This window comes from Thamnophis elegans, chromosome 13 (assembly GCF_009769535.1).
Source record: "Thamnophis elegans isolate rThaEle1 chromosome 13, rThaEle1.pri, whole genome shotgun sequence".
NCBI lineage: Eukaryota > Metazoa > Chordata > Lepidosauria > Squamata > Colubridae > Thamnophis > Thamnophis elegans.
In genome coordinates, this window is record NC_045553.1 from 5,993,661 (window position 1) to 6,018,952 (window position 25,292).

Below are 25,292 nucleotides of genomic sequence, written 5' to 3' on the forward strand. Positions count from 1 at the left end.
TTTAGCAATGTTGTATTTTGACATGCAAATGGCATCGGCAATTACATACATATACATATACATATGTGTGTGTGTGTGTGTGTGTGTGTGTGTATGGTGCATCAATTAGTTGGAGGGAGGGAGGAAGATGGGAGGGAAGGAAGGAAGATGGGCGGGAGGAAGGGAGGGAGGAAAAGGAAGGAAGGAAGGAAGGAAGATGGGAGGGAGGGAGGGAAGGAAAGAAGGAAGGAAAATGGGAGGGAGGGAGGACAGAAGGAAGAAAGGAAGGAAGGAAGGAAGGAAGGAAGGAAAGGAAAGAAAGAAGGAAAATGGGAGTGAGGAAGGGAATGAGGAAAGAAGGAAGGAAGATGGGAAGGAGGGAGGGAAGGAGGGAGGGAAGGAAGGAAGGAAGGAAGGAAGGAAGGAAAATGGGAGTGAGGAAGGAAGGAAAGAAGAAAGAAAGATGGGAAGGAGGGAGGGAAGGAGGGAGGGAAGGAGGAAGGAAATGGGGGGGGAGGGAGGACAGAAGGAAGGAAGGAAGGAAGGAAGGAAGGAAGGAAGGAAGGAAGGAAAGGAAAGAAAGAAGGAAAATGGGAGTGAGGAAGGGAATGAGGAAAGAAGGAAGGAAGATGGGAAGGAGGGAGGAAAGGAGGGAGGGAAGGAAGGAAGGAAGGAAAATGGGAGTGAGGAAGGAAGGAAAGAAGAAAGAAAGATGGGAAGGAGGGAGGGAAGGAGGGAGGGAAGGAGGGAGGGAAGGAGGAAGGAAATGGGAGGGAGAGGGGGAAGGGCGGAATTGCTTTGATGCTTTAATAAAAAAACAAAGAAATTGTCTGAAACGATCCTAAGTTACAAAACCAAACCCACCAAATTCCAAACAAAAGAACAGATCAAAAAACGAGAAGAACTGCAGTAAAACATGTGTTATACTTTAAGACTTAACGTTTTTATAACGCTGTTGTATTTGAACTGGAACCGATCAAAGAGAAGAGACTTTTCAAGGGAAGGGGAATAAAAAGAAAAAAAAGACAGATTCTCACCAACAATGACTTCTACGGCCACGGGGAAATCGTCGTCGTAGCCCAGCTCCTCTTCCTCTTTCACGCTCTCCTTCCTCTTCAGCACCATGGGATAAAAATACTGCCATTCTTCAATTAGCTTCCTGGTGGCTGGGTCAGACATCTTGTAAGCTTGGCCAGTTAAAGTGCCACTTAAGCCATACGGACTGATCAACACTGGTTGGGAAAAGCATACACACACACACACACACACACACACACACACAAATGAAACAGAGTGATTAGCACCTCAATTCCTCAAGAGATCCCCCAAAATCACTCAAATCTTCTTCTGTAGGAAGCCATGAGGCACAATGGCATTTTTACTCAGAAGGGAGTCCCATTACCCTGTTTCCCCGAAAACAAGACCTACCCAGATAATAAGCCCCATCGGGCTTTTGAGCGCATGCGCTAAAATAAGCCCTCCCTGAAAATATTGCAACACAGCAGCAGCCATGGGGTGACCCCACTCGCCACCTCCTGAACCTCAAAAATAATAAGAGCTCCCCGAAAATAAGGCGAAGCACTTATTTCGGGGGTCAAAAGAAATGACCCTGTCTTATTTTCGGGGAAACACGGTTCATTCTTCCAGGTGTAGCAACGAGACAAGGAAACACTCTTGAGTTATTCCAACTTCCTTCTGATAAGGATCGTTCTTCTTATTCAGAAATCGCATCCAGAGAAGTCCTCGACTTACAGCAATTCGGTTAGTGACCGTTTGAAGTTACAACCGTGCTGGGAAAAGCTGACTTCCGACCAATTGTGACCTTGGGACCGCTGCGGCACTCCTGTGGTCTGGTGATTCACGTCCGGAGGCTTGGCCACTGAGTCAGGTTTATGATGTGTCCCAGCGATCCCCTTTTGCGACCAAAGTTAACGGGGAGGCCAAATTCATTTCACAACTAACTTCACAAATGTAGCTAGACCAACAGTACGCCCCTCAGACAGGGTTCGCAATTTGGGAGTCCTCCTGGACCCACAGCTGACTTTCGAACACCACCTGTCGGCTGTGACCAGGGGGTCATTTGCCCAGGTTCACCTGGTGCACCAATTGCGTCCCTACCTGAACCGGGAGGCCCTCACAACAGTCACTCGTGCCCTTGTGACCTCTAGACTGGACTACTGCAACGTGCTCTACATGGGGCAGCCCTTGAAGAGCATTCGGAGACTTCAGCTTGTCCAGAATGCAGCCGCGCGAGCGATTGTGGGTGCACCTTGGTTCACCCACGTAACACCTATCCTCCGCGAGCTGCACTGGCTGCCTATTGGTCTTCGGATACACTTCAAGGCGCTAGTCGTCACTTATAAAGCCCTTCATGGTATTGGACCTGGGTACTTGAGAGACTGCCTGCTGCCAATTACCTCCAATAGAACAATCAGATCCCACAGATTAGGCCTCCTCCGAATTCCATCCGCCGGCCAATGCCGACTGGCGACTACCCGGAGGAGAGCCTTCTCTGTGGCTGCTCCGACCCTCTGGAACGAGCTCCCCGTGGAGATTCGAACCCTCACCACCCTCCAGGCCTTCCGCAAATCCCTTAAAACCTGGCTGTTCCGACAGGCCTGGGGCTAAAGAGCTTTTGCCCCCCTCCTCAAATGGTATGGTTGTTGTGTGTTTTAAATTGTGTACTGTTATGTTCGTCTTTTATCCCCTGTCTGTACCCCCTTCCCTGACTGAATTGTGAGCCGCCCTGAGTCCCCTTCGGGGAAAAGGGCGGCATATAAATGTAATAAATCCAATCCAATCCAATCCATTCACAAAATGGGCCAAAGCTCACTTAGCAGCATTAATTATGGGCTTGGCTGCGGTTGTAAGTTGAGGGTTAGCTGCGATTTGCATAGGAGAGAGGAATTTCCCAATTATTTAGGCTTTTCACCCTAGCCAATGTGGTTGAAGTTTCATTTAAAATCCTTCTAATCGGTCCAAAGAATTTGCTCTTCAAATCCTTAAAGCGCTGAGTTCAAGGTAAGGCTCCATGTTTTTAAAAAGAAAACACATCTGTAACAGCACACAAGAAACTCACAGATTTTCTTTTCATACCCCTTGTTATTAGGAGTGGTGCAGTGGCCCAGAGGTGGAGCTGTCTCCTCACTATCAGGAAGGCTGTGAGTTCAATCCTAGGTAGAGGCAGATATTTCTCTCTCTGGGCACCATGAAAATATATCTGCTGATCAAAACTCCGTTCTGGCGACAGGAAGGGCAGTAAACACTCTGCTAGCTCCAATTGCCTAGAATCCACCCCGCAAGGGATTATGGGGTCGTTAAAAGAGGATGACGATTCCATCTCAGGTCACTTTTTAAGCCCCCTAGTTGCTCGTTTGGTGTTTGTGTTTAAGGGTTTGAAATCTGAGGGTAACACTTATTTATTTAATTTGTATCCCGCCTTTGTTGTTTTTATAAATAACTGAAGGCGGTGAACATATCCAACACACCTTCTTCTATTTTCCCACCACCAAAACAACAACAACCCTGTGAGGTGGGATGGGAGGGAGGGAGGGAGGGACCAGTTCCAAGTTACCCAGTATTAGTCGCTACCCCAAAGGGAAACATGTTGGCTATTCTGCAAATGGCAGCTTTGTTAATGAACTAACAACTGTGTATCACGGCAACTAAAAAGAGGATAGGCAATCCTTAATTAAATAGAAAAAATTATGAAAGCGGTTCAAACACAGCAGGTTAAAAGTCAATTAAGGAGGGGGGGGGAAACGGATTCAGATGAAATAAATATAATTATGGCCACTTTTGCTGCCCATGCATTGAGCTTTTAAGGAAAGATGCATGCTAGGAAAATATCTGTTCCTTGAGTGGGAAAGAATTAAAGCGATGACACTATTTTTTTACGCGTATGTTCTATAAATAGGTCACATCAGGTATTCTTTTTTCTTTAAAAAAAATGTCTTTTACCATATTTTTCGGAGTATAAGATGCACGAAGGTTTTGAAGAGGCAATTTTTAAAAAAAAAAAGTTTTTGCACTCTGCAGACCTCCCAAAAACGGCCCATTTTTTGCAAAAACGGGCCCGTTTTTTTTTCTTCAAAAAAAAAGGGCATGAATAGCCTTTAGGAGCCTTGTAGAGTGTTCAGCGAAGGGCAAAAACGAGCACAAAATGGCCCATTTTCATGAAAATGGGCCAGGTTTTTTTGTCAAAAAGGGGGCATGGATAGCCTTAGGAGGCTTATAGAGTGATCCTGGGGGCTGGGGGGATTGAGCAAAAGATGGCCCGTTTTTTGCTCATTTCCGTCCTCCCCAGCCCTCAGGAGCTCTCTGAAAGCCTCCTAAAGGCTCTGCACGGCCATTTTGATGAAGCGGGTGGGATTTCAGGAGGCAAAAAAATGCCATATTCAGTTATAAGACACACCCAGATTTTCAGCCTGTTTTTTGACTGGAAAAGGTACGTCTTCTACTCTGAAAAATATGGTAATTATCAGGTGCCTGCTTCTGGCAAAGAGGAGAGCTCAAGGCAGCATTATCTCGCATTTCCTACTGTACTTACACACACACACACACACACACACACACACACACACACACACACCCTGTGAGGTTGCTTGGGCTGAGAAAGAGCACAACGGGGCCTAACCCCCACCCCGGGAATTTCCCCTAGCTGAAGGTGGACTTGAACCCGGCTCCCTCTGTTTGTAGTCAAGGACTTCGCTATAGGCAGTCCACGACTCGTGACTACAAGCAAAGCCAACATTTCCATCGCTAAGCAGGACAGTCATTAAGGGAGTTTCATGCCCTTTCTTGCTGTTCAGTGAATCGCTGCGGTCGTTCAATAAGCAACAGGGTTGTTAAGTGAACTCTGCGACCACCTTAAATAGGAGCCGAGTTGCCAAACATCCGAATTTTGATCTCATGATCACGGGGACGCTGCAACGGTTATGAAGCGTGTTACGTTATTAAAAGCCCCATTCACCGGTGCCACAGTAACTCTGAACGGTCATTAAAAGGAGAGTTGTAAGTTGAGGACTACCTCTGTACCCCACCAGTACTTAGGCAAGCCCAAAAATGCCATATCGCTTTCTCTTGGACTAGAATCTAATCACTTAGACCCATATTTTTCCCAATGAGTGAACTTTATGTCTTGTATCTTACGTTGAAGCCGGCAAACCGGAATTCATGATTTCATGACACTGTTTTTGGTCATAGGAGGCTGCAGGGAGGCCTGCTAGACCCCAAAAAGGCAGCGGTAGGGAGCGCAGAGGGGGGGGGGTCACGCACGCATTCCATTATGGGTACGAAAGTATGCGCTTTTGGCACACAACGACACAAAGGTTTAGCCATCGCTGGTTTAGAGTGAACGCAGCTTCATTCACATCCCAGAAATGGAAAAGAGGAGGGGGGGAACCAACTCTGGAGATGTTTTGTTCGAGGTTACATCACGCCGAGAAGCCCCCCCGCCACCCAAAGGACACGCGGCCTACCTTGAAAAGGCATGGGAGAGGATTGGGCCATGTGGAGGTGCTCCTCGCTGATAAGGTAGATCGGCTGGTGCTGTGCGATCTCCACACTGGTACACACGTTGCTTTCTCCGTGGAGGAAGAATGTGAAGGCGCAGGACAAATGCTCACTGCAGGGAGAGAGAGAGGGAGAGAAAGAAAGAAAGAAAGAAATAAGCAACTCGTTAAATCAGCGCCTTGGGAGTCCTCCAAATTCTATGAGTCTCGCTCGGATAGAATTCACAAGCCACAGGGGTCGGGAAACGGGGTAAGCCCATTCTCATAGAACATAGAATAATGATACAATTTGGGATGGACTAGTGTAGGAGTAGGAATGGATTTCCACAGGGGGGGAAAAGTTCCAGACTAAAGGAACCAGGAACTTGGGTGACCGTGAAGACACAGATAAACCTCCAAGTGGCCTCAACGACACTCCAAAAGGATGCAAATGACCAGCTGTCTGCAAGGAGTATCAATCCTTCCATTCCCCACCATTCTGTCCAAAGCTGAAGAAGCTCCTTGGATGAGAAGTGAAATGTCTTCAAAGAAAAAATAAGAGAGTCCAGTTGCCTCTTGAAAAAAAACACCTTTGGGACAACCTGGATGACGGAGAATCTCTACAGACTTATAGAATAGTAGAGTTGGAAGGGACCTTGGAGGTCTTCTAGTCCAACTCCCTGCTTGGGCAGGAAACCCTATACCATTTCAGACAAATGAGTTATCCAATCTCTTCTTTAAAATTTCCAGTGCTGGAACATTTAAAACTTCTGGAGCAAGTTGTTCCACTGATCAATTGTTCTCACTGTCAGGAAATTTCTTCTTGGTTCTAGGTTGCTTCTCTCCTTGGTTAGTTTCCACCCATTGCATCTTGCCCTGCCTTCTGGTGCTTTGGAAAATAAGTTGACCCCCTCTTCTTTCTGGCAGCCCCTCAGATATTGGAACACTGATATCATATCACTCCTAGTCCTTCTTTTCATTAGACTGGATATATCCAATTCCTGTAACCATTCTTCACATGTTTTATCTTGCCTGTTGTAGGTAGTAGAACTTGTCAGATCCTCCTTGCAAAAAGAGGTAGTCCTTAACAACATAATTTTTGGGTTCAATTGTGCTTGTACGTTGAGGGCTACCTGTATGTCTATACATAAATGTTGAGCCTTTCTGCTGTTTTGAGCATGAAAATCAGCCTGCGCACATAATGAAATTTCCCACCTGCAGGACAAGGCACCACTACGAATTGGAGATAAGAAAATATCAAATAGCTGTATATTTGATAGAAGATATAATGTATAACCCTAAGTGTATATTATAAAGATATCCTGTTGTTGATAAATAATTTTAATAAGAAAGTAATCAAAAATTGGTATGTATGTATGTATGTATGTATGTATGTATGTATGTATGAATGAATGTATGTATGTATGTATGTATGTATGTATGTATGTATGTATGTATGTATGTATGTATGTATTTAGTGTCACAACCCCTGGTATGCCCAAATATGGGAGGAGGCATACTGCTTCCTTTCTCTGTCTATCGGCTCATCACAAGAGACCATCCAGACAGAAAGCCAATATTTTTACTGTTGCCTTTGTTACATTTGTAACATTCATATATATGAAGTGAGTATTTAGAATACCTTGTTGAAAAATGAAGTAATAACATTTTTGTTTAAATGTATGATGTACAAGGATAATAATGAACATAAGCATACTCGATGGATGATTGGTGGGATTATACATAATTGAAAAGTGATATATATAAATATAAATAGTTGGTAAATTCTTTTATACTGTAAAAATATTCAGAATGGGACAAGTGATTATATAAAGGTATATTGTTATTAAACAGACAATCAAGAATGTAAGGGAATTAGGTTTATTGAAAAGAAAGAAATGTATTTTCTTTCTATATATAATATAATTGAATATATGTTGTTCAATGAAAGTGAGGTATCTAGTTATATTAGACGGAAAATCTGTGATTGTATATGTAATTGAGAATATGGATGCAAAAACACTTGTAACAAACGACATGCTGTATGTAATGGATGAGAATTTTTTTATGTTGTTTTTTATGTTTAAAAATAAAAAAAATTGCAAAAAAAAAAAGAAAATAGCAAATAGCAAAGTACTAAATATACAAGTATATATTCAAGAGCGAGATATAAAAGGTGGGAAACACCAGTTAGGATAGATTAGCAAAGGAAAGGACATAAGAAATGATACTAAACTATATTTGGGTTTGCGGAAATACCATCCCAAGGAAACATAAACTGAAATTTGAAAGAGACGCCTATAACAACAGAAGAAGAAAGGGAGAGAGGAGGAGAGGAGGAGAGGAAGAGGAGGGAGGGAAGGAAGGAAGAAGTAAGGAGAGGAGGATGGAAGGAAGAGAAGGAGATAGGGTAGAAAGGAGAAGAGTAAGAGTAGGAGAGAGGTAAGGGAAGAAGGAAGGGGAAGGGGAGGAGGAAAGAAGGAGAGAAGAGAGTGAGGGATAAAAGAAATGGAAAACAAGGTGGTGTTACAACAGACGAAAGGGATGATAAATAAAGCAACCCAAATTCTATATTATACCCTTTTAAATGGAATAACAAATGTATAAGAATAACAACTATGTGAATGTATGATTGTATGTAAGAGAATAAAAAATAAAAAAACTTTAAAAAAGAAAGAAAATATCAAATAGCTCCGGGGGTGGGGGTGGTGTTTGTTTATTTGTTTGTTTGTTCCCCCCCCCCCCAACAGAACGAATTCCATGCACAGCCTATAATGGCGGAACAGATGTGTCCCGCAATGAACTATATGTCGTTCACACTTAACGACCGTAAGAATAAGAAATTCCAAATGTTGATGAGAATGACAGCTGAACAGAGTGTCCTGGGGCAGCCAGCTAAGCAAGTGCCTGCAAATGCACAGCTTAAATGGCACATGTCCATTATCTGTTTACTGACACCATGGCAATCGGCTCCGTGCGAAATGCGGACTGTAATGAAAAGCAGCTGGAGAACTTACAAAATGCAGGGAAAATTTTTTTTTTTTGTTATTTTTAAAAAGGCAGATGTGCGAGAGTCACTTATTTATTAACTTGGATCGACCTGAACGAGAAAGAAGGAACGTGTATGGTGGAGAAACACAAGAAAGGCTCCCAATTTTAATTTTCTTTTTCCCCAGGATCTCAAAAATATGAAACCTAAAAACATGACAGCGAAGTGATTTATGGAGGGGGTGGGGGGTTAGCGTGGAGGTTTCATATCTGGAGACAATCTTAAAAAAAAAAAAAGTAGCAAGCACATGCATGGAGAACAAAACACACAAAACAACACCCAACATTTCTGGAATTTTCGTCCTTTAACCCCCCCCCCCCCCCCACCACCACCAAATCTTCCTTTGAAATGGCTTGCCATCTCTTCAGTTCTGCATTCTTCCAATTCCGTTACGGTGTGGTTTTTTTTCCCCCACCGTGTTCCTTTTTTTTTTTTAATACGGTTATTATTAAATAACGGTTTTCTGCTTAATTATATTTTAACAGCTGTCGTAAGCCACCTGGTGACTCTTCTAGGTTGAAAGATAAGTTAATTATTTTAAATAGATGTATGACAGACATCCACTGGGAATCTTTGCCGGGTTCCAAACTGCATTCACGTACACCCAGGAAGATAATATATTGATTATTATTGTGGGCCCCAGAGTCAGCCAGATGTTTAGACCTGCACTGGGCATTTTTTTTAATCCACCGATTGAGTCCTTCCCGAGGACCTGGGATAGGCAGGGGTTGTTGTTTGATTGTTAAAGAAACTGTCACAGGCTATACTGCTAAAAAAAAAAATCTTTTTCCTTCTTTTTTCGTTTCTGCTATGATTTTGCACCAGTGAGGTTAAAACCAATTTCGTTGTATTTAAGTACAATGACAATAAAGATTATACTTATACTTATAAAGCGCTCTGTGCTCAGAGCTTGAAGCATTGTGAGGGCCCACCCACCCCGTGATCAGTTTCTCTTGCTCCCCCTCTGGGAGGAGGATTCCAAGTATTTCTCGCAGGACAACTAGATTCTGGATCCGCATTGTTCCTTAGGCTCTCCGTCTTGTCAATTTGCAGGGTTCCGTTTCCCACCACCACCACCACCACCACCATGTGTATGTAAACATTCGAACGAGACAGTGATGTTTCTCCTTGCCATTTATGTGGGTGTATGTGGGTATATGCATAATGGCCATCTTTTGAGAGCTGGGGGCAATCAGATTCCGTTTTAATGTATGCTGATCCGTGTACATTTAAAGTGATAATAAAGTTCCTATTCTGTTATGTTCTATATTCCATTCTATTCTCCTTCCTTCTTCCCTCCTCATTCTATTCTATTCTAGTCTAGTCTAGTCTAATTCTATTCTATTCCAATATTCATTCTATTCTATTCCAATATTCATTCTATTCTAATTCTATTCTATTTTAGTCTAGTCTAGTTTAATTCTATTCTATTCCAATATTCATTCAATTCTATTTCATTCTATTCAACATTCATTCTATTCTAATTCTATTCTATTCCAATATTCATTCTATTCTATTCTATTCCAATATTCATTCTATTCTATTCTATTCCAATATTCATTCTATTCTAATTCTATTCTATTTTATTCCAATATTCATTCTATTCTAATTCTATTCTATTCCAATATTCATTCTATTCTATTCCAATATTCATTCTATTCTATTCCAATATTCATTCTATTCTAATTCTATTCTATTTTATTCCAATATTCATTCTATTCTAATTCTATTCTATTCCAATATTCATTCTATTCTAATTCTATTCTAATCTATTTTAGTCTAGTCTAGTCTAATTCTATTCTACTATAATATTCATTCTAGTCTAGTCTAGTCTTATTCTACTCTACTCTTCTCTAATATTCATTATAGTTAGTCTAGTCTAGTATTCTCTAATTCTATTCTACTCTATTCCAATATTCATTCTGTTCCAATTCTATTCTATTTTAGTCTAGTCTAATTCCATTCTATTACATTGTACTCTAATATTCATTCTATTCTAGTCTTATTCTAGTTCTATTCTATTCTCCTTCCTTCTTCCCTCCTCCATGAGATTTACCTAAGAGCTGCAGTGATTCACTGAAGAACCTGGGCAAAAAGGTTTTAAAATTGGACACGACTCTCTTAACAACCATCTTGCACAGCGATTGGTGGTCCTGGTCTCAATTGTGAACAAACGTAGAGGATTACCTCCAAGCAGATACGCCAGAACTGTCTGCATATTCCTGTAACTACTCCACTGTTCTTGCTCCAGCATGAAGAGAGTCTGGCTTAAGGAATGCAAGCAACCACCTCCCCCCCCCCCCCAAAAAAAATTGCAGGAAAGCAGAGGTGCTATTTAACGACCAAAACACACATTCTCCTCTTCATTGGCAAACCCTCCTGTGGCCCAAAACAGTTACTGCAATTCTATTAAAGCACTCACGTGTGCTTCCTAGCCAGTATGGCTTTGTGTGTGTGTGTGTGTATATATATATATAAACATAAAGCAGAAATATAACTAGCCCCGGGCTTGAATGCAGCCTTCCAAATTAGCCCCTTTCAAAGCTTCCAATTAATTGAAAATGTTAATGTGGGGGAAAGGAAACAAGATTAAAAACATTAGGAGTATTTAAATTAAATCAGATTCTTTTTTTTTCTGCCTGTTTTTTTTTTTAAAGTGTGGCTCCCACATTCAAAGTTTAAGCGCTAGACGAAAGTCCCAAAGTGGGTGTATATATATATTTTTTGCATAAAATAATAAAAGTGTAGTAAAGCTGTTGAAACCAAGCAAATCGAATCAAAGGTGGCAAAAGGGACACTAAAAGCATCATAAATGCGAGCCAGTTGCCAAGCGTCTGAATTTTGATCACCTGACCATGGAGGTGTTGCGGTGGTCGTAAGTTTGAAAAATAGTCGTAAGTCACCAGGGCCGTTGTAACTAGCAATGGTCACTAAATGAACCGTTGTAAGTCAAGGACTACCTGCAGCATGGGGCTCTAGATTAAACATAAAGGAATTCCCTAGGCACCTTTTTTATTTTGTTTCTCAGTTTCAAAGAGAAAAATATAATCCCACCCTTCGTGGGTCTACTTCTCAACGTTATATTTAAAGATACACAGTACAGCTTGTAAAGAGGGTGCAAATCCATATTAAAAAAAGTCCTGTTCAAGTTATGCTACCTTAACCATGGTGGCGCAGCAGTTAGATTGCGGCATTGCAGGCTAATTCTGCTGACTATTGCTATTATTCTTCCTTCCTTCCATCCATCCTCCATCCATCGTACACAGTGGTTAAAATGCAGCATTGCAGGCTAACTCTGCTGATTGCCAGCAGTTCAATCCTCATCGGCTCAAGGTTGACTCTGCAAACCGCTTAGAGAGGGCTGGAAAGCACCATGAAGCGGTATATAAGTTCTAATTCTAATTCTATTGCCGTTATGGCACAGTGGTGAGAATGCAGTATTGCAGGCAAACTCTGCCCACTGGCAGGAGTTCGATCCCGACCAGCTCAAGCTTCACTCAGCCTTCCATCCTTCTGAGGTCGTTAAAATGAGGACCCAGACCGTTGGGGGCAAGACGCTGACTCTGTAAAATTGCTTAGAGAGGGTTGTGAAGCACTACAAAGCAGTATATAAGTCTAAGGGCTTTTGCTGTTGCTATGACATTTGGAGAAGAAGGAATAATCAAGTAAGAAATAACTTTGCTTCCATAAGGTGATTCACATTTGGAGCAAAGGGACAATATAGGGTTTGTTTGTTTGTTTTAAATCTCAGTTTCAGCACAAAAAAATAATAATAATTTCAGCTGCCCTATCCTCTATTCTATTCACATTCACACCTGTCTCCAAAGGTACACATTTACACAATATAAAATGTTAATAATTTAGCAACATTTATGAAAATGTCCTTATTCAAGTAATTTGTAATAGCGCAGATACCTTCGAAAGGTTAAATTGCCCCCTGCCTCAATGCTTTCTATGCCCGCCCCTGCCCCCAATGGTACAGAGCAGCCTGGGAAACTAGATGGAAACACAGACGAAGCCTCTACATGTGCTTGATTTCCATGTAAAATGTTTCTCTTTGGAGGATTAAATAGCTCTTAATTTTGAATAATCAGCCAAGTGTGCCAACACAGCCACTTCGCCTAGACGCCTGAATGCCCCAATATCCCGCGAGGGCTTGGCTTTGATCAACATAAAGAGATATACATGAAGGGCTTTCTGGAAATAATTAACTTAATCAGATGTCATTGAAATTCATCTTCTGCTTAACGGAATCTAAAATAGTGACCAATTGCTCATCCTCCAGAGCCAACAAGAATCCCAATTGAGGAGCTAGTGATATACGGGACGTGCCAAATTGACGAGTTTTCCAACGTAGACTTTCCATCTCGAGCCAAAGCTTACAAGCCACTTGAAAAGGCACTTCCTATGCTCTCTCTTTTTTTCTTTTTTACAGAAAAAAAGCATTAGGTTATGTCAATCACTCGGTCCATTCATAATTACTGTGAACAATACGAAAGGTTCACCTATCCACTATGATTTTTAGAGCACTAGTAGCAAGATACCTTCTGAGGTGGGTAAAATGAGGACCCAAATTGTTGGGGGCAAGAGGCTGACTCTGTAAACCACTTAGAGAGGGCTGTAAAAGCACTGTGAAGTGGTATATAAGTCTAAGTGCTATTGCTATTGCTATTGCTATTGCTTTCCTTCCTTCCTTCCTTCCTTCCTTCCTTCCTTCCTTCCTCCCTCCCTCCCTCCCTCCCTCCCTCCCTCCTTTCACAGAGGTTAGAATGAGGTATTGCAGGCTGACTCTGCCCACAGCTAGCAGTTCGATCCTGACCTGGCTCAAGGTTGATTCAGCCTTCTATTCTTCCTAAGTTAGTGAAATGAGGACCCAGATTGTTGGGGGCAAGAGGCTGACACAGTAAATCACTTAGAGAGGGCTGTAAAAGCACTGTGAAGCGGTATATAAGTCTAAGTGCTATTGCTATTGCTATTGCTATTGCTTTCCTTCCTTCCTTCCTTCCTTCCTTCCTTCCTTCCTTCCTTCCTTCCGTTTAAGGTGTGCAGTAGTTAGAAAGCAATATTGCAAGCTAACTGCCAACTGCCAGCAGTTCAATTCTTACCAGCTCAAGGTTGACTCAGCCTTCCCTCCTTCAGAGGTGGCTAAAATGAGGACCCAGATCGTTGGGGGCAAGAGGCTGACTCTGTAAACCGCTTAGAGAGGGCTGTAAAAGCACTGGGAAGCGGTCTATAAGTCTAAGTGCTATTGCTATTGGCTTTCCTCCCTCCCTCCCTCCCTCCCTCCCTTCCTTCCTTCCTTCCTCTTAAGGTGTGCAGTAGTTAGAAAGCAATATTGCAAGCTAACTCTGCCAACTGCCAGCAGTTCAATTCTCACCAGCTCAAGGTTGATTCAGCCTTCCCTCCTTCAGAGGTGGGTAAAATGAGGACCCAGATCATTGGGGGCAAGAGGCTGACTCTGTAAACCGCTTAGAAAGGGCTGTAAAAGCACTGGGAAGTGGTATATAAGTCTAAGGGCTATTGCTATTCATTAGGGGCCCTGCAATTGTAGTAATCCGTTTAACAGCAAATTCCTGCTTTTTTCACGACATAAAACACGACTGCTTCTTTTCTTTCTTTTTTTATGTTCGTCTGGTTCCTCGGCCACCTTCGCCCATTTCCCCACCGCCCTTTAAAATTCAATCTCATGCGAACAACAAATGCCTCTTTGTGCGGGATTTCATCATAACTGTGTTTCTTTCCATGACTCTCACGTCGACGCCTAGAGGCACATGCGCCACCCCTTTAAACTTGTCTAATCGTGTTTCGTTTATTAGCTCAAAGCCGCATTGCTTATATCGTTGAAAAGAGCGCAACATTTAGAAACGCTCTCTCCAAACCGAAAGTTTTGGTTTTAGAAAGGCTCAGTTTCATTTCGGGAAAGCTACAGGACGAAAGTCATGCAATGTTCCAGATCTGGCTCCCACCCCCACAAAAAAAGCTTTTTGGTGCACAAGGGTGTGTGTGTGTGTGTAACACAACACCTCTTGCAATTTCCGAGGCTGCAACTTTTCTGAGCTTGAAAGGGAGCCAGGAGACTGTCCATACAACCCAATTTTAAAAAAAGAATAAGGCTAAATTCAAAGTTAGCAATGAGTCTGGACCCCCCTTTTCCTTCCACCAGCAAACATAAACTGCTTCTGACCGCAGACTGTCCCATTTAAAATCTATCCGATGGAGGGAATTGCTTGCTGTTGGACAAATTAACAAATGGTAAGCTAGAAAAGAAAAGAAGAGAAAAGAAGAGAGAGAAAAAATAAAACAGAAAAGAAGAGAAAAGAGAAGAAAAGAGAAAAAGGAAAGAGAAAAGAAAAGAAGAAAAGAAAAAGAGAAAAGAAGGAACGAGAAGAAAAGAGAAAAGAGAAAAGAAAAGAGAAAAGAAAAGAGAAGAGAAAAGAAAAGAGAAGAGAAAAGAGAAGAGAAAAGAGAAAAAGAAAAGAAAAGAAAAGAGAAAAGAAGAAAGGAGAAGAAAAGAGAAAAGAAAAGAGAAAAGAAAAAGAGAAAAGAGAAAAGAAAAAGAGAAAAGAAGATACTCATCTAAGATTTATTAATTAGCCCATTTGTTTCAGTAACATCCAGAGCGCAGCAGCAATAACATCCTGTGTTATCCCCACTTCTTTTGCATTATGAAAAGTGTTTAGATAATGTTAGAAAAGGCATTATCTTGACACTGGGTAGTAGGCACGTTCTTGCCAAAACTGGCATGCTGGAAATAATCTTGTTTTGTCTCTTGATATTCTCTTTTCTGGCTGATGTTATCTCTAACTCTTCACTATTTCCCTTTTTGCAAGCAAATTAAAAAAAAACCAAGAAGAAGAGAGAGAGAGAGAGAGAGAGAGAGGGAGGGAGAGGGAGAGGGAGAGAGAGAGAGACAGAGACAGAGACAGAGAGAAAGAGAAAGAGAGAGACAGAGAGAGAGAGACAGAGAGAGACAGAGAGAGACAGAGAGAGAGAGAAGAGAGACAGAGAGACAGAGAGACAGAGAGAGAGCTTTGTTGTCAAACATGGAAGCAATTTGAGACAAAGTAAGGAACTGACAAGATTGTGTGGGTTTGGGCCACTGTGTGAATTGATTCACAAAAGTCAAGTGAAGTTTTAACACCAAAGCCTCTCACCCTTTGGGGATAAGAGTTGCCTGTGTGAACAACCAATACAGGTAGTCCTCAACTTACAATGGCTGTGAAAATATCTACGGACCCCTTGCATCCTGGACATAAATTGTTTCAACTCCTACCCTCAAAACGACACTATGGAGCACCGCACACCAGAACAACTAGACACAAGGACAGTTTTTATCCAAACGCCATCACTCTGCTAAACAAATAATTCCCTCAACACTGTCAAACTATTTACTAAGTCTGCATTACTATTACTCTTAGTCTTCTCATCGTTCCTATCACCCATCTCCTCCCACTTATGACTGCAGGATTCTAACTTTGTTGCTTGTATCCTTACAGTTTATATTGATCATTTCCTAGTATGATTTGATTGCAATTTAATGGCTATCATTAAATTGTGATTTGTGATGAATGCATCTTGTCCTTTTATGTACACTGAGAGCATCTGCACCAAAGACAAAATTCCATGTGTGTCCAATCACACTTGGCCAATAAAGAATTCTATTCTATTCTATTCTATTCTATTCTATTCTATTCTATTACAGACTATTCGAAATTACAATGGCAATTAAAAAAAAGTGACTACTGGACGTTTTTCACATTTAGGGCTGTTGCCACATCCCCAGGGTCACATGATTTATATTCGGATGATTGGCACCTGACTCTCATTTATAAGGGTTGCAGCATCCTGGGGTCACTTGATCCCATTTTGCGACCCTCTGACAAGAGAAATCAATGGGGGGGGGCAGAGTCACTTAACCGCCATGTGACTAATCTAAGAACTGCAGCGATCCACTTAACAACTGTGGTGGGAAAAGTCATAAAAAAAATTGGAGCGAACTCGGTTGACCAATTTCTCACAACCACACAGCTTTTGGGCTCAGTTGTGGTCAGAAGTGGAGGACTGCCTGTATGCTCAAGTGGAGGCCAATAGTGGGTAAACAACACACCAAGTGAATGCAGAGAGATGCAAAGCACATGATGAAATGCACATTTACTCTGCTGGTAAATGCCGGTTACTACCAGGAACATGTCCTGACAATGGCTTCGTTTGGGCTAATGACAAGGCCAAGAAAGTGGTGGCTCCATTATTGCGTTTAATCTGGATACAGAAGAGGAGGAAGATGATATGACTGCTCTGTGCTCACCTTCCTACAAAATAAACTTGGAAGTAGCTATAGATTGATAGCAAATCCCACCTCCCCCCCCCCCGCTGGCTCCCTGCTTCTCCACCCACCCATCTTTTTATAGCAATAGCCCTTAAGACTTATATACCTCTTCATAGTGCTTTGCAGCCCTTCTCTAAGTGGTTATAGAGTCATCCTTTTGCCCCCAACAATCTGGGTCCTCATTTGACCCACCTCGGATGGACAGAAGACTGAGTCAACTTTGAGCCTGGTGAGATTCGATCTGCCAAATTGCAGGCAGCCGGCAGGCAGCAGACATAGCCTGCAGTACTGCATTCTAACCACTGCGCCACCATTCTGATACTGTTACATTATCCTTGTTTTAATTTTTATCGTCTCCCACCCTTGTTGTTCCATTACTTCACTACTGCCTTAGCTGCCTCCAGATGGTATCCAGTACTTCTGGACCTAAAACATGTTGTAGATAACAAGTCCTCTGTAACTCCATCAAAGAGCCCTGGTGGCCCAGTGGTTAGAATGCAGTATTGCAGGCTAACTCCACCGACTGCCAACAGTTCGATCCTGACCGGCTCAAGGTTGACGCAGGCTTCCGTCCTTCCAAAGTCCTAGGTTTTTGGGGCCATAGGCTGACTGTGTAAACTGCTTAGAGAGGGCTGTAAAGCATTATGAAGCAGCATATAAGTCTAAGTGCTATTGCTATTTTCCTTTCTCTCCACAACAGCCCAATTCACTATAAACGTGGCTAGCACTGCTGAGGGATAGATTACTTAGCAGTTTAAAGTTTCAACATAATGTGTCTCTTTTTTTTTTAATTCCGATTACCCTGTGATCTTCAGACAGCTCCAGATTTTTAAACTGTATCACTGCAATTCTCTTTTTAATATCAAAAGCCAGTGAAAAAATAGTTTATACTGTGCTAACAAGTTTCTTTTTGTAACAGGTCAGGACAGTTAATTCAGCTGCATGGCATTCACACAAACAATCAGTTAAAATGCATCATTTCTCTATTCCCTGCAGGCCTTTTGGCATCAGAAAGGCATTAAAAAGGTTATTCAAAATGTTGGTGGTGAAAAATATTATATAATGCCATCTTCCAAGAATTTGCAATTGTTTCCCCACCCCAGTTACTTAATAATCACAGCTTTCTTCTATACTTAATAACTCATTCCAAACATTTAAGAATCCATAAATCACTTTCCTTGCTATCATACTTGCATTTCCAGTTGCATTTCATCACTTTTTAAATTATGTTTTGTTAAAAGAGTTTTTTACAGCATTAAAACATTTAAATGGAAAAGGAAAGTCAAAGAAGAGTTATAAGAAACGAAGGAAGAAACAAAGGAGAAGGAAGAAAAATAGACAAAAGGAGGACAAAATATAACGAAACCACTTCCAATTTTCTTTACAGTTAAGTGCAAATTTTATCCTCTCTAAGGTTCCAGCATGACTTCCCTTCTTTTTTAAACTACCCTTTCTAATCATCAAACCCATTAAGTAACTTTTTTTTTCATTTTCAGCAAAAAGTCCATAAAGGGTTTCCATTCCTTAACAAATGCAGTTATTGTCTTTTCTATAATTAAACAGGTCGTATCTGTCATCTCTGCAAATTCTGTCATCATCACCAACCGTTCCTTCATTTCCCTTCCCCTTGGCTGACCCTTCACCTCTATGGAGACAAGAATTTATAAAATAATAATAATTGAAAAAATTGCACAGCTCCCAATAGCACTGAAGGGAATGGAATTGCGGCCTGCCATTATATCCAAATGCAGCAATCAACTAACAGTAAATCAATCAATTCGGGAAATCATTTTTGAAGCAGCAAAACTATAAAATGACATATTTAAATGACTGCAAAACCTCTTTTTTGATCATTATTGCTTAGTTAGACATATTGACTGTCACGGGGGGGGATAAATGGCTATGAACGAATAGAATAGAATAGAATAAATATTGGAATATAGAATGGAATGCAATGGAATGGAATAGAATAGAATTCTTTATTGGCTAGGTGTGATTGGACATACAAGGAATTTGTGTCTGGTGCATAGGCTCTCAGTATACATAAAAGACAAGCTACATTTGTCACGAAGCATAAGGTACAACGCCTAATGATAGTCACAGGGTACAAATAAGCAATCAAATCATACTAGGAAACAATCGATATAAATCGTAAGGATACAAGCAACAAAGTTACAGTCCTGCAGTCATAAGTTCCTGCAACCGTTCTTCATTTGTTTAGCCTCCAGCCCTCTAATCATCTTTTTTTATAATGTGGTGACCAAAGCTGGATGTGGTATTCTACGTGTGGTCTTAAGAGAAAAAGTTGAACCCGCAGAAGAGAGTAAAAGCAAAAAACTATGCTAAAAAAAAATACGGAAGCTTAATTGGGCGTTGTGCCGATTGTTAGTTGCAAGGACTATCCTAACAGCATCTCTTGAAGCCGCCAGCTGCCTGATTATTATTATTATTTATTTGTTATTACCCTGTTTCCCCCAAAATAAGACCTCCCCGGATAATAACCCCAACTGGGCTTTTGAGTGCATGCGCTAAATTAAGCCCTCCCCAAAATAAGCCCTCGGTGAACTGTTTTCTTCCACTACGAATTCCGTTTCCCTCGTTGTTGTTGAGCGAAGCTCACCGCCTCTAGATTTCTTGGAAATAATACAAACTATTTTGCCATTTCCACTTATGGGTTTGTGGTGCTGGGTTTCTTAAATTCTCAGTCCAATTTCTCTGTGGTCCTGAGATTTCCCAGCTTCTCCTCATCCAATAACAAAATAATTTCAAACTTGGTTTGCTTTCGTGGTGATCAGCCGAAGGTTGGTTAGATATTGCCGCAGTTGGGGACTTCCGCTCTGACATTGTGATACTACCCTGTTTTCCCCGAAAATAAGACCTCCACGGATAATAAGCCCAATTGGGCTTTTGAGCGCATGCGCTGAATTAAGCCCTCCCCCAAAATAAGCCCCCCCTGAAAATATTGCAGCACAACGGCAGCCCTGAGGTGACCACGCTTGCCGTCTCCTGCACCTCAAAAACAATAAGACCTCCCCGAAAATAAGGCCAAGCCCTTATTTCGGGGGTCAAAAGAAAATAAGACCCTGTCTTATTTTCAGGGAAACAAAATAGTCGCAAGGACAATCCTGACAATATCTCTTAAGCAGTCAGCTGCTTGATTATTATTAATATTATTTATTTGTTATTAGAATATAACAGAGCGCGCCTGCGGAAATGTAAGATGAACTGATTATATTTTCAGGTAAAGCTCAGACTGCCAAGGTGGAGAATTCAAAAAAATCAGAAGCAGCTCAATTATCAGGGCGTTGTAAAAATAATAATAATAAAGGAATGATTTTGGCTGTACCATTAAAACACAACCTAATATGAAAGCATTTTTGCATTATTTATCACCCGAGTAAGAAACGCATTAACATAGTAATAGAGGAATGAACGTTATATTTGGTGATTTATCCTGCCAGTGGTTTAGTATATTATTGGGTTCAGTTGCTTGGCGTTTTGCTTTTTTGTTCTTTGAACTTTTTGCTGCCGATTGACCGAATAAATAAATGTTGCTTTGAAATATTTGCATCTGGCCACTCCTCTGTCATCGTCTGTGGTCAGACGTGCCGACGGCAATTAAGGATTGGATTCTGCTACTTTCTCTGCCAGGTGCCTGGAAGGTTCATGCAAATCTCCAAGAAGATCAGCTTTTAAGAGAGCATTCAAGGGTTTGGAAGAAAGGGAGGGCACTGCTGATTCAGGATCTCTGCCAGCTCAAACAGTTTTATTAGAAGGAAAACACTGAACATTAGCAGTGCAGTGAAATCTCAGCAAAAGGGAGAAATTAAATAGTTTTGAGGTCAGCGCTGGGCCTTTTATCTGCTGTGGCAGGCAACAACAGTTGTCCCTGGGTTTGCTGGTGGGAGTCATAAGCCACTTGAAGTGACTGGAGTATTATATCCAATTGTGATTAAACCCCCAAAGCTGGCAGTGGATTAATTAGCGCGATGCGGCCCTGTTTCCTAATCAGACAGAGCTGCATGCGTTTATGACCCCGGTCTTGCTAATGCTGGTTGACAGAAAAGGGGCAAAAAAATTACATGCGCCACTGATCACTTTTCCAACCACGTGGTCTAGAAAAACAGTGAGGATGTGGAAATTTGGGCTGTTTGGGGAGGTACAAAGGGTCTCAAGGACCTTAAGGTCCCCTCAGGTTTGTCTCAAGACCTCATTTGAACCTTCTATAAACCTATCCCCAAGACATCAAGCAATTTCTCAAAAATGTACAAAATTACTTCAGAAATTAGAAAACAAGGCTGTTCATATCTCTGTTCATCCGTCCATCCATCTACCGATCTATATACCTTCCATCCACCACTCAACCACCCACCCATCCATCCATCTGTCCATCCATCCATCTATCTATCTTTCTATCTACATACATACCTTCCTTCCATCACCCAACGACCCACTTATCTATCCATCCATTCACATACCTACCCACCTGTTCGTCCATCTATCTACATACCTTCCATCCACCACCCAACCACTCACTCATCCATCCGCCTGTCTGTCCATCCGTTCGTCCATCTACATACTTTCCATCCACCACCCAACCACCCACTCATCCATCCACTTATCTGTCCATCCATCCATCTACATACCTTCCATCCACCACTCAACCACCCACTCATCCATCCACCTGTCCGTCCATCCATCCATCTACATACCTTTCATCCACCACCCAACCACCCACTCATCCATCCATCCATCCATCCGTCCATCTACATACCTTCCATCCACCACCAACTTGCTCGGCTCCATTGATTTGGCTGCATGACGTGCCCTCAAACCATTTCTTGGCTGGGATCTTCTGTTCTATTTACCCAGGAAACCACTAAATTTAATGTTACCCAGGGTACATGATCTTCAAAAGATTTGATCGGTTGGCATACCACAGTGCCATTTTAATAATAGACTTCAGTGAATTACTCTTTATTGGGGTGGGAGGGGGAGAAGGAGGTCTACAGATGCTTTCCTGTCTATGAAACCTATTTTGAGCAAAATGTCCCATCTATGCAATAACCATCTTCAGTAGTGTGTGTGTGTGTGTGTCAATGCATATAGGGGCTAGGTCCTGGTGCTTCTGAGCTAAAGTGACAGGTGTCACGAAAATTAAGAGAAAGCGTTGGAAGTTTCTGGATCAAAATTCGAAAGGAAGATTCAACTTCAATGGTTTGATTCTTTGGCATCTGCAGAAGATGCCAGCCTAGGCTTCCATCTAGTGAGAGCAATCAACAGAAGTTCGGAAGTTGAGGAAGCTTCATCAATGGAAGCTTTCAAGAAGAGACTGGACTGCCCTCTGTCAGAAATAGTCTAGGGTCTCCTGCTTGGGCAGGGGGTTGGACTAGATGACTTTTTTTGTCTGTCACCCCCTCCCCCCAATTTTTCCAGGTTTTATGCCGAGATCCTGGTGTCCTTGAAGTGAAGGACAATGGGAAGCTCACCAAAGTGGGAGTCTCAAGATGAGCATCAAAAGCAACCACCGAATCTCTCCAGGAGGCACTGTGACTTCAACTGTCCCATCTCTCTCTCTCTCTCTCTCTCTCTCTCTCTCTCTCTCTCTCTCTCTCTCTCTCTCTCTCTCCCTCCCTCCCTCCCTCCCTCCCTCCCTCCCTCCCTCCGCAATGAATTGATTAAAATCCTAATTGTGTTAACATATAGGATGGGGGTGAGGGGTGGGGGACAGCAAAGCGAGAAGGAAAGCTCGCTATCATCGGGGGCTTTCCCGCAGACGGCCCAGGAAGAAGTATGGAACAGGGGAACAGGGAAGAAGAACCTCAGGCATTAAAATAATTTATTTCAAAACAACGCGTGCTTGCACTCACACGCGCGCAAACACACACACACACACACACCTGAACATGTAGTGCGTTTCAGGCAAAGGCTCCTCTTCTGACATCATCATGCCTGTATCTTTGCTACTTACAGCTGGTTGCCATGGCAACAGCTAATGTCTCAATGTCACACGATGAATAATTGCTGGCTGAAAAATGAAGATTGCTACCACCGCAGCAGCTCTATAGTCAAAAAAGGGGAAGGGCGGGGAGGGAGAAATAAAACCAGTTGGGTCTTATGCTCATAGAAGTCAAATGTTTTAAACTACGGTGGCAGGGATGGTCCATCAGGAACAAAAAAGCAAATGGCTCCGGGTTTTTTAAAAATATTATTATTGGGGGGGGGAAGGGGGGTTGTCTCGGGTCTCGCTCTGTCTCGAGGAAGTCGGAGCTGAGATGCTGCAGGCTCCGACTATAAACAATTTACAGGCCGCCTCTCAAGTACTGGCACTTCTCCTTCCCCAAACGAAGCAGCACCATGCTTTTTCATTTCCCAGTGCATGGCGCACCAGGGAAGGGCGAGAGGAATAGAACAGAATCACAGAGTTGGAAGGGACCTTGGAGGTCTTCCAGTCCAATTCCCTGCTCCGGCAGGAGAATCTATGCCACTTCAGACAGATAGTTGACCAATCTCTTCTTAAATGTTGGAGCATTTACAATTTCTTGAAGTAAGATGAATGCATGTGCCCTGAGCATGGATGCGCCCCGAGCATGCATGCATCCCACACACATGCCCTGCCCCCATGCATGTGTGCATTTCCCCCCCCACGCAAGCACCCTGCGCATGCACGCTAGAAACCCTAAGACCAGCTGGCCGGCGGGACTCGCACCCGCAGCAGAGTTGAACTGGGGCGATGGCTCGCATAACATCAGAGAGTGTGCTACGTTGCACTTCTGGCGTGCGTGCCATCACGGAGATACAGTTGACATCAACTAGATGTCAGCGTTCTGAATATCATGCAGAATTAAATCAGAGTCCAAGGCAGAGCTATCCTTAAAGTTCCAATTTAGTAAGACAGACATGTTGGCAACAAACTGTGGAATCCCAAATCTGAAAACTTCCCAGGATTCCAACCCAGTTGAAAGTTCATGATGCGGAGGAGACAAAAGATGACCTTGGGCTTGTAGAAAGGAATGACAACAACACATTCTACAATTCTACTCCTTACTATTCCCCCTCCCAATTACTACACTAATGAAACAGCACAGGGAAATAATAGTGTGTGTGGCAGGCCAAAGATCCTAAAAAAGGAATATGACTGCAGGCCTGACACTACATTTATTTCTGCTTTTCTTTTTTCTCTCTCTGGCCATTAATTTATTGGGCTAAGATAGGAATCTGTTCCCCACCTCTTTTTTTTTGCACAACGTTGCTTTAACTCAAAAGGGAACAGCTTGACGGCATGTATAATTGTAGTGTGAGGAAGGCTGCCCCTGTGAGATGGGCACCTACACGAAAACAAAAACAAACCTCACAGAATTTCCTACAGAGCACCACGAAGACGTTGAAAAGATTGATGAGCATCAGTGGTGGGTTTCAAAAATTGTTCGAACCTACTCTGTGGGTGTGGCCTCCTTTGTGGGAGTGGCTTGCCACCCATGTGACTGGATGGATGTGGCTTGCCACCCATGTGACCGGATATGAAGATGCCGACGACACTTGTCAGAACCACCTTAAATTACCTCACACACAGCACTGGCATGCATAAGAATAGGATGTAAACTTGTTTTTTAAAAGGCATCTTTGGTTTGCGTTAAAACAACTTCAACACACGCAATGTTCTGATTGCACCACAAACGCAGCAGTCATCCTTACCTTTTACAGAGGCACTGAGTTTTATAAATATGAGCATGATAGTGTAGAACAATCATATCCAAGGACCAGTGGTGGGTTTCAAAAAATTTTGGAACCTCTTCTGTAAGTGTGGCCTGCTTTCCGGGTCCACTGGTGGAACCTCTTCTAACCAGTTTGGTAGATTTGACGAACTGGTTCTACCAAATAGGTGCGAACTGGTAGGAACCCACCTCTGATCAACATGCAATTTTTTAACAGGTTTTTTTTTTAAAAACGGCTGGTTAAAAATGGAAGGAGCCGGGGGGGGGGATGTAAGCGTGTTAAGGTTTCTGTAAAAATGTCCAGCCGGAGGGGACGGAGGGAAATGTTTTTTTTTTTCAGGATGGAACTCCTGGTACAGGAAGTCCTCAACGTACGACCACAATTGAGCCCAAATTTATGTTGCTAAGTGAAGCATCTGTAAAGGGAGTTTTCCTCCATTTGACAACTTTTTTGGCGACATTCGTGAAGTCAATCACTGCAGTTGTTAAACGAGTAACACGGTTGGTGGAGCAAATCTGGTGTCCCGTTCCCCCCCCCTCGTGGACTTTGCTGGTCAGAAAGTTGTGTAAAGTGGTCAGATGATCCTGGGGCCCTGCAACCGGTCATAAATGTGAGTCAGATGTCTAGGATTCAAATGTCATTTGCTGTGATTTGCAGAAAAAGCATTTACTGCCAACCTGCCTTCCAGTGAGGACCTATACATACTGCAGGAGTCAAAACGAAGGCCGTG

At 42.4% G+C, this 25,292-nt stretch overlaps 1 protein-coding gene across 1 annotated transcript in view; it reads right to left on the reverse strand.

Moving 5' to 3' along the window:
- The window catches only part of MED13L (mediator complex subunit 13L), a 185,292-nt gene that overhangs the window by 51,368 nt on the left and 108,632 nt on the right, over positions 1 to 25,292 (reverse strand). Inside the window, 2 exon segments of the mRNA XM_032229147.1 lie at positions 1,017 to 1,211; positions 5,460 to 5,605. Coding sequence (XP_032085038.1) covers positions 1,017 to 1,211; positions 5,460 to 5,605 — 341 coding nt within the window.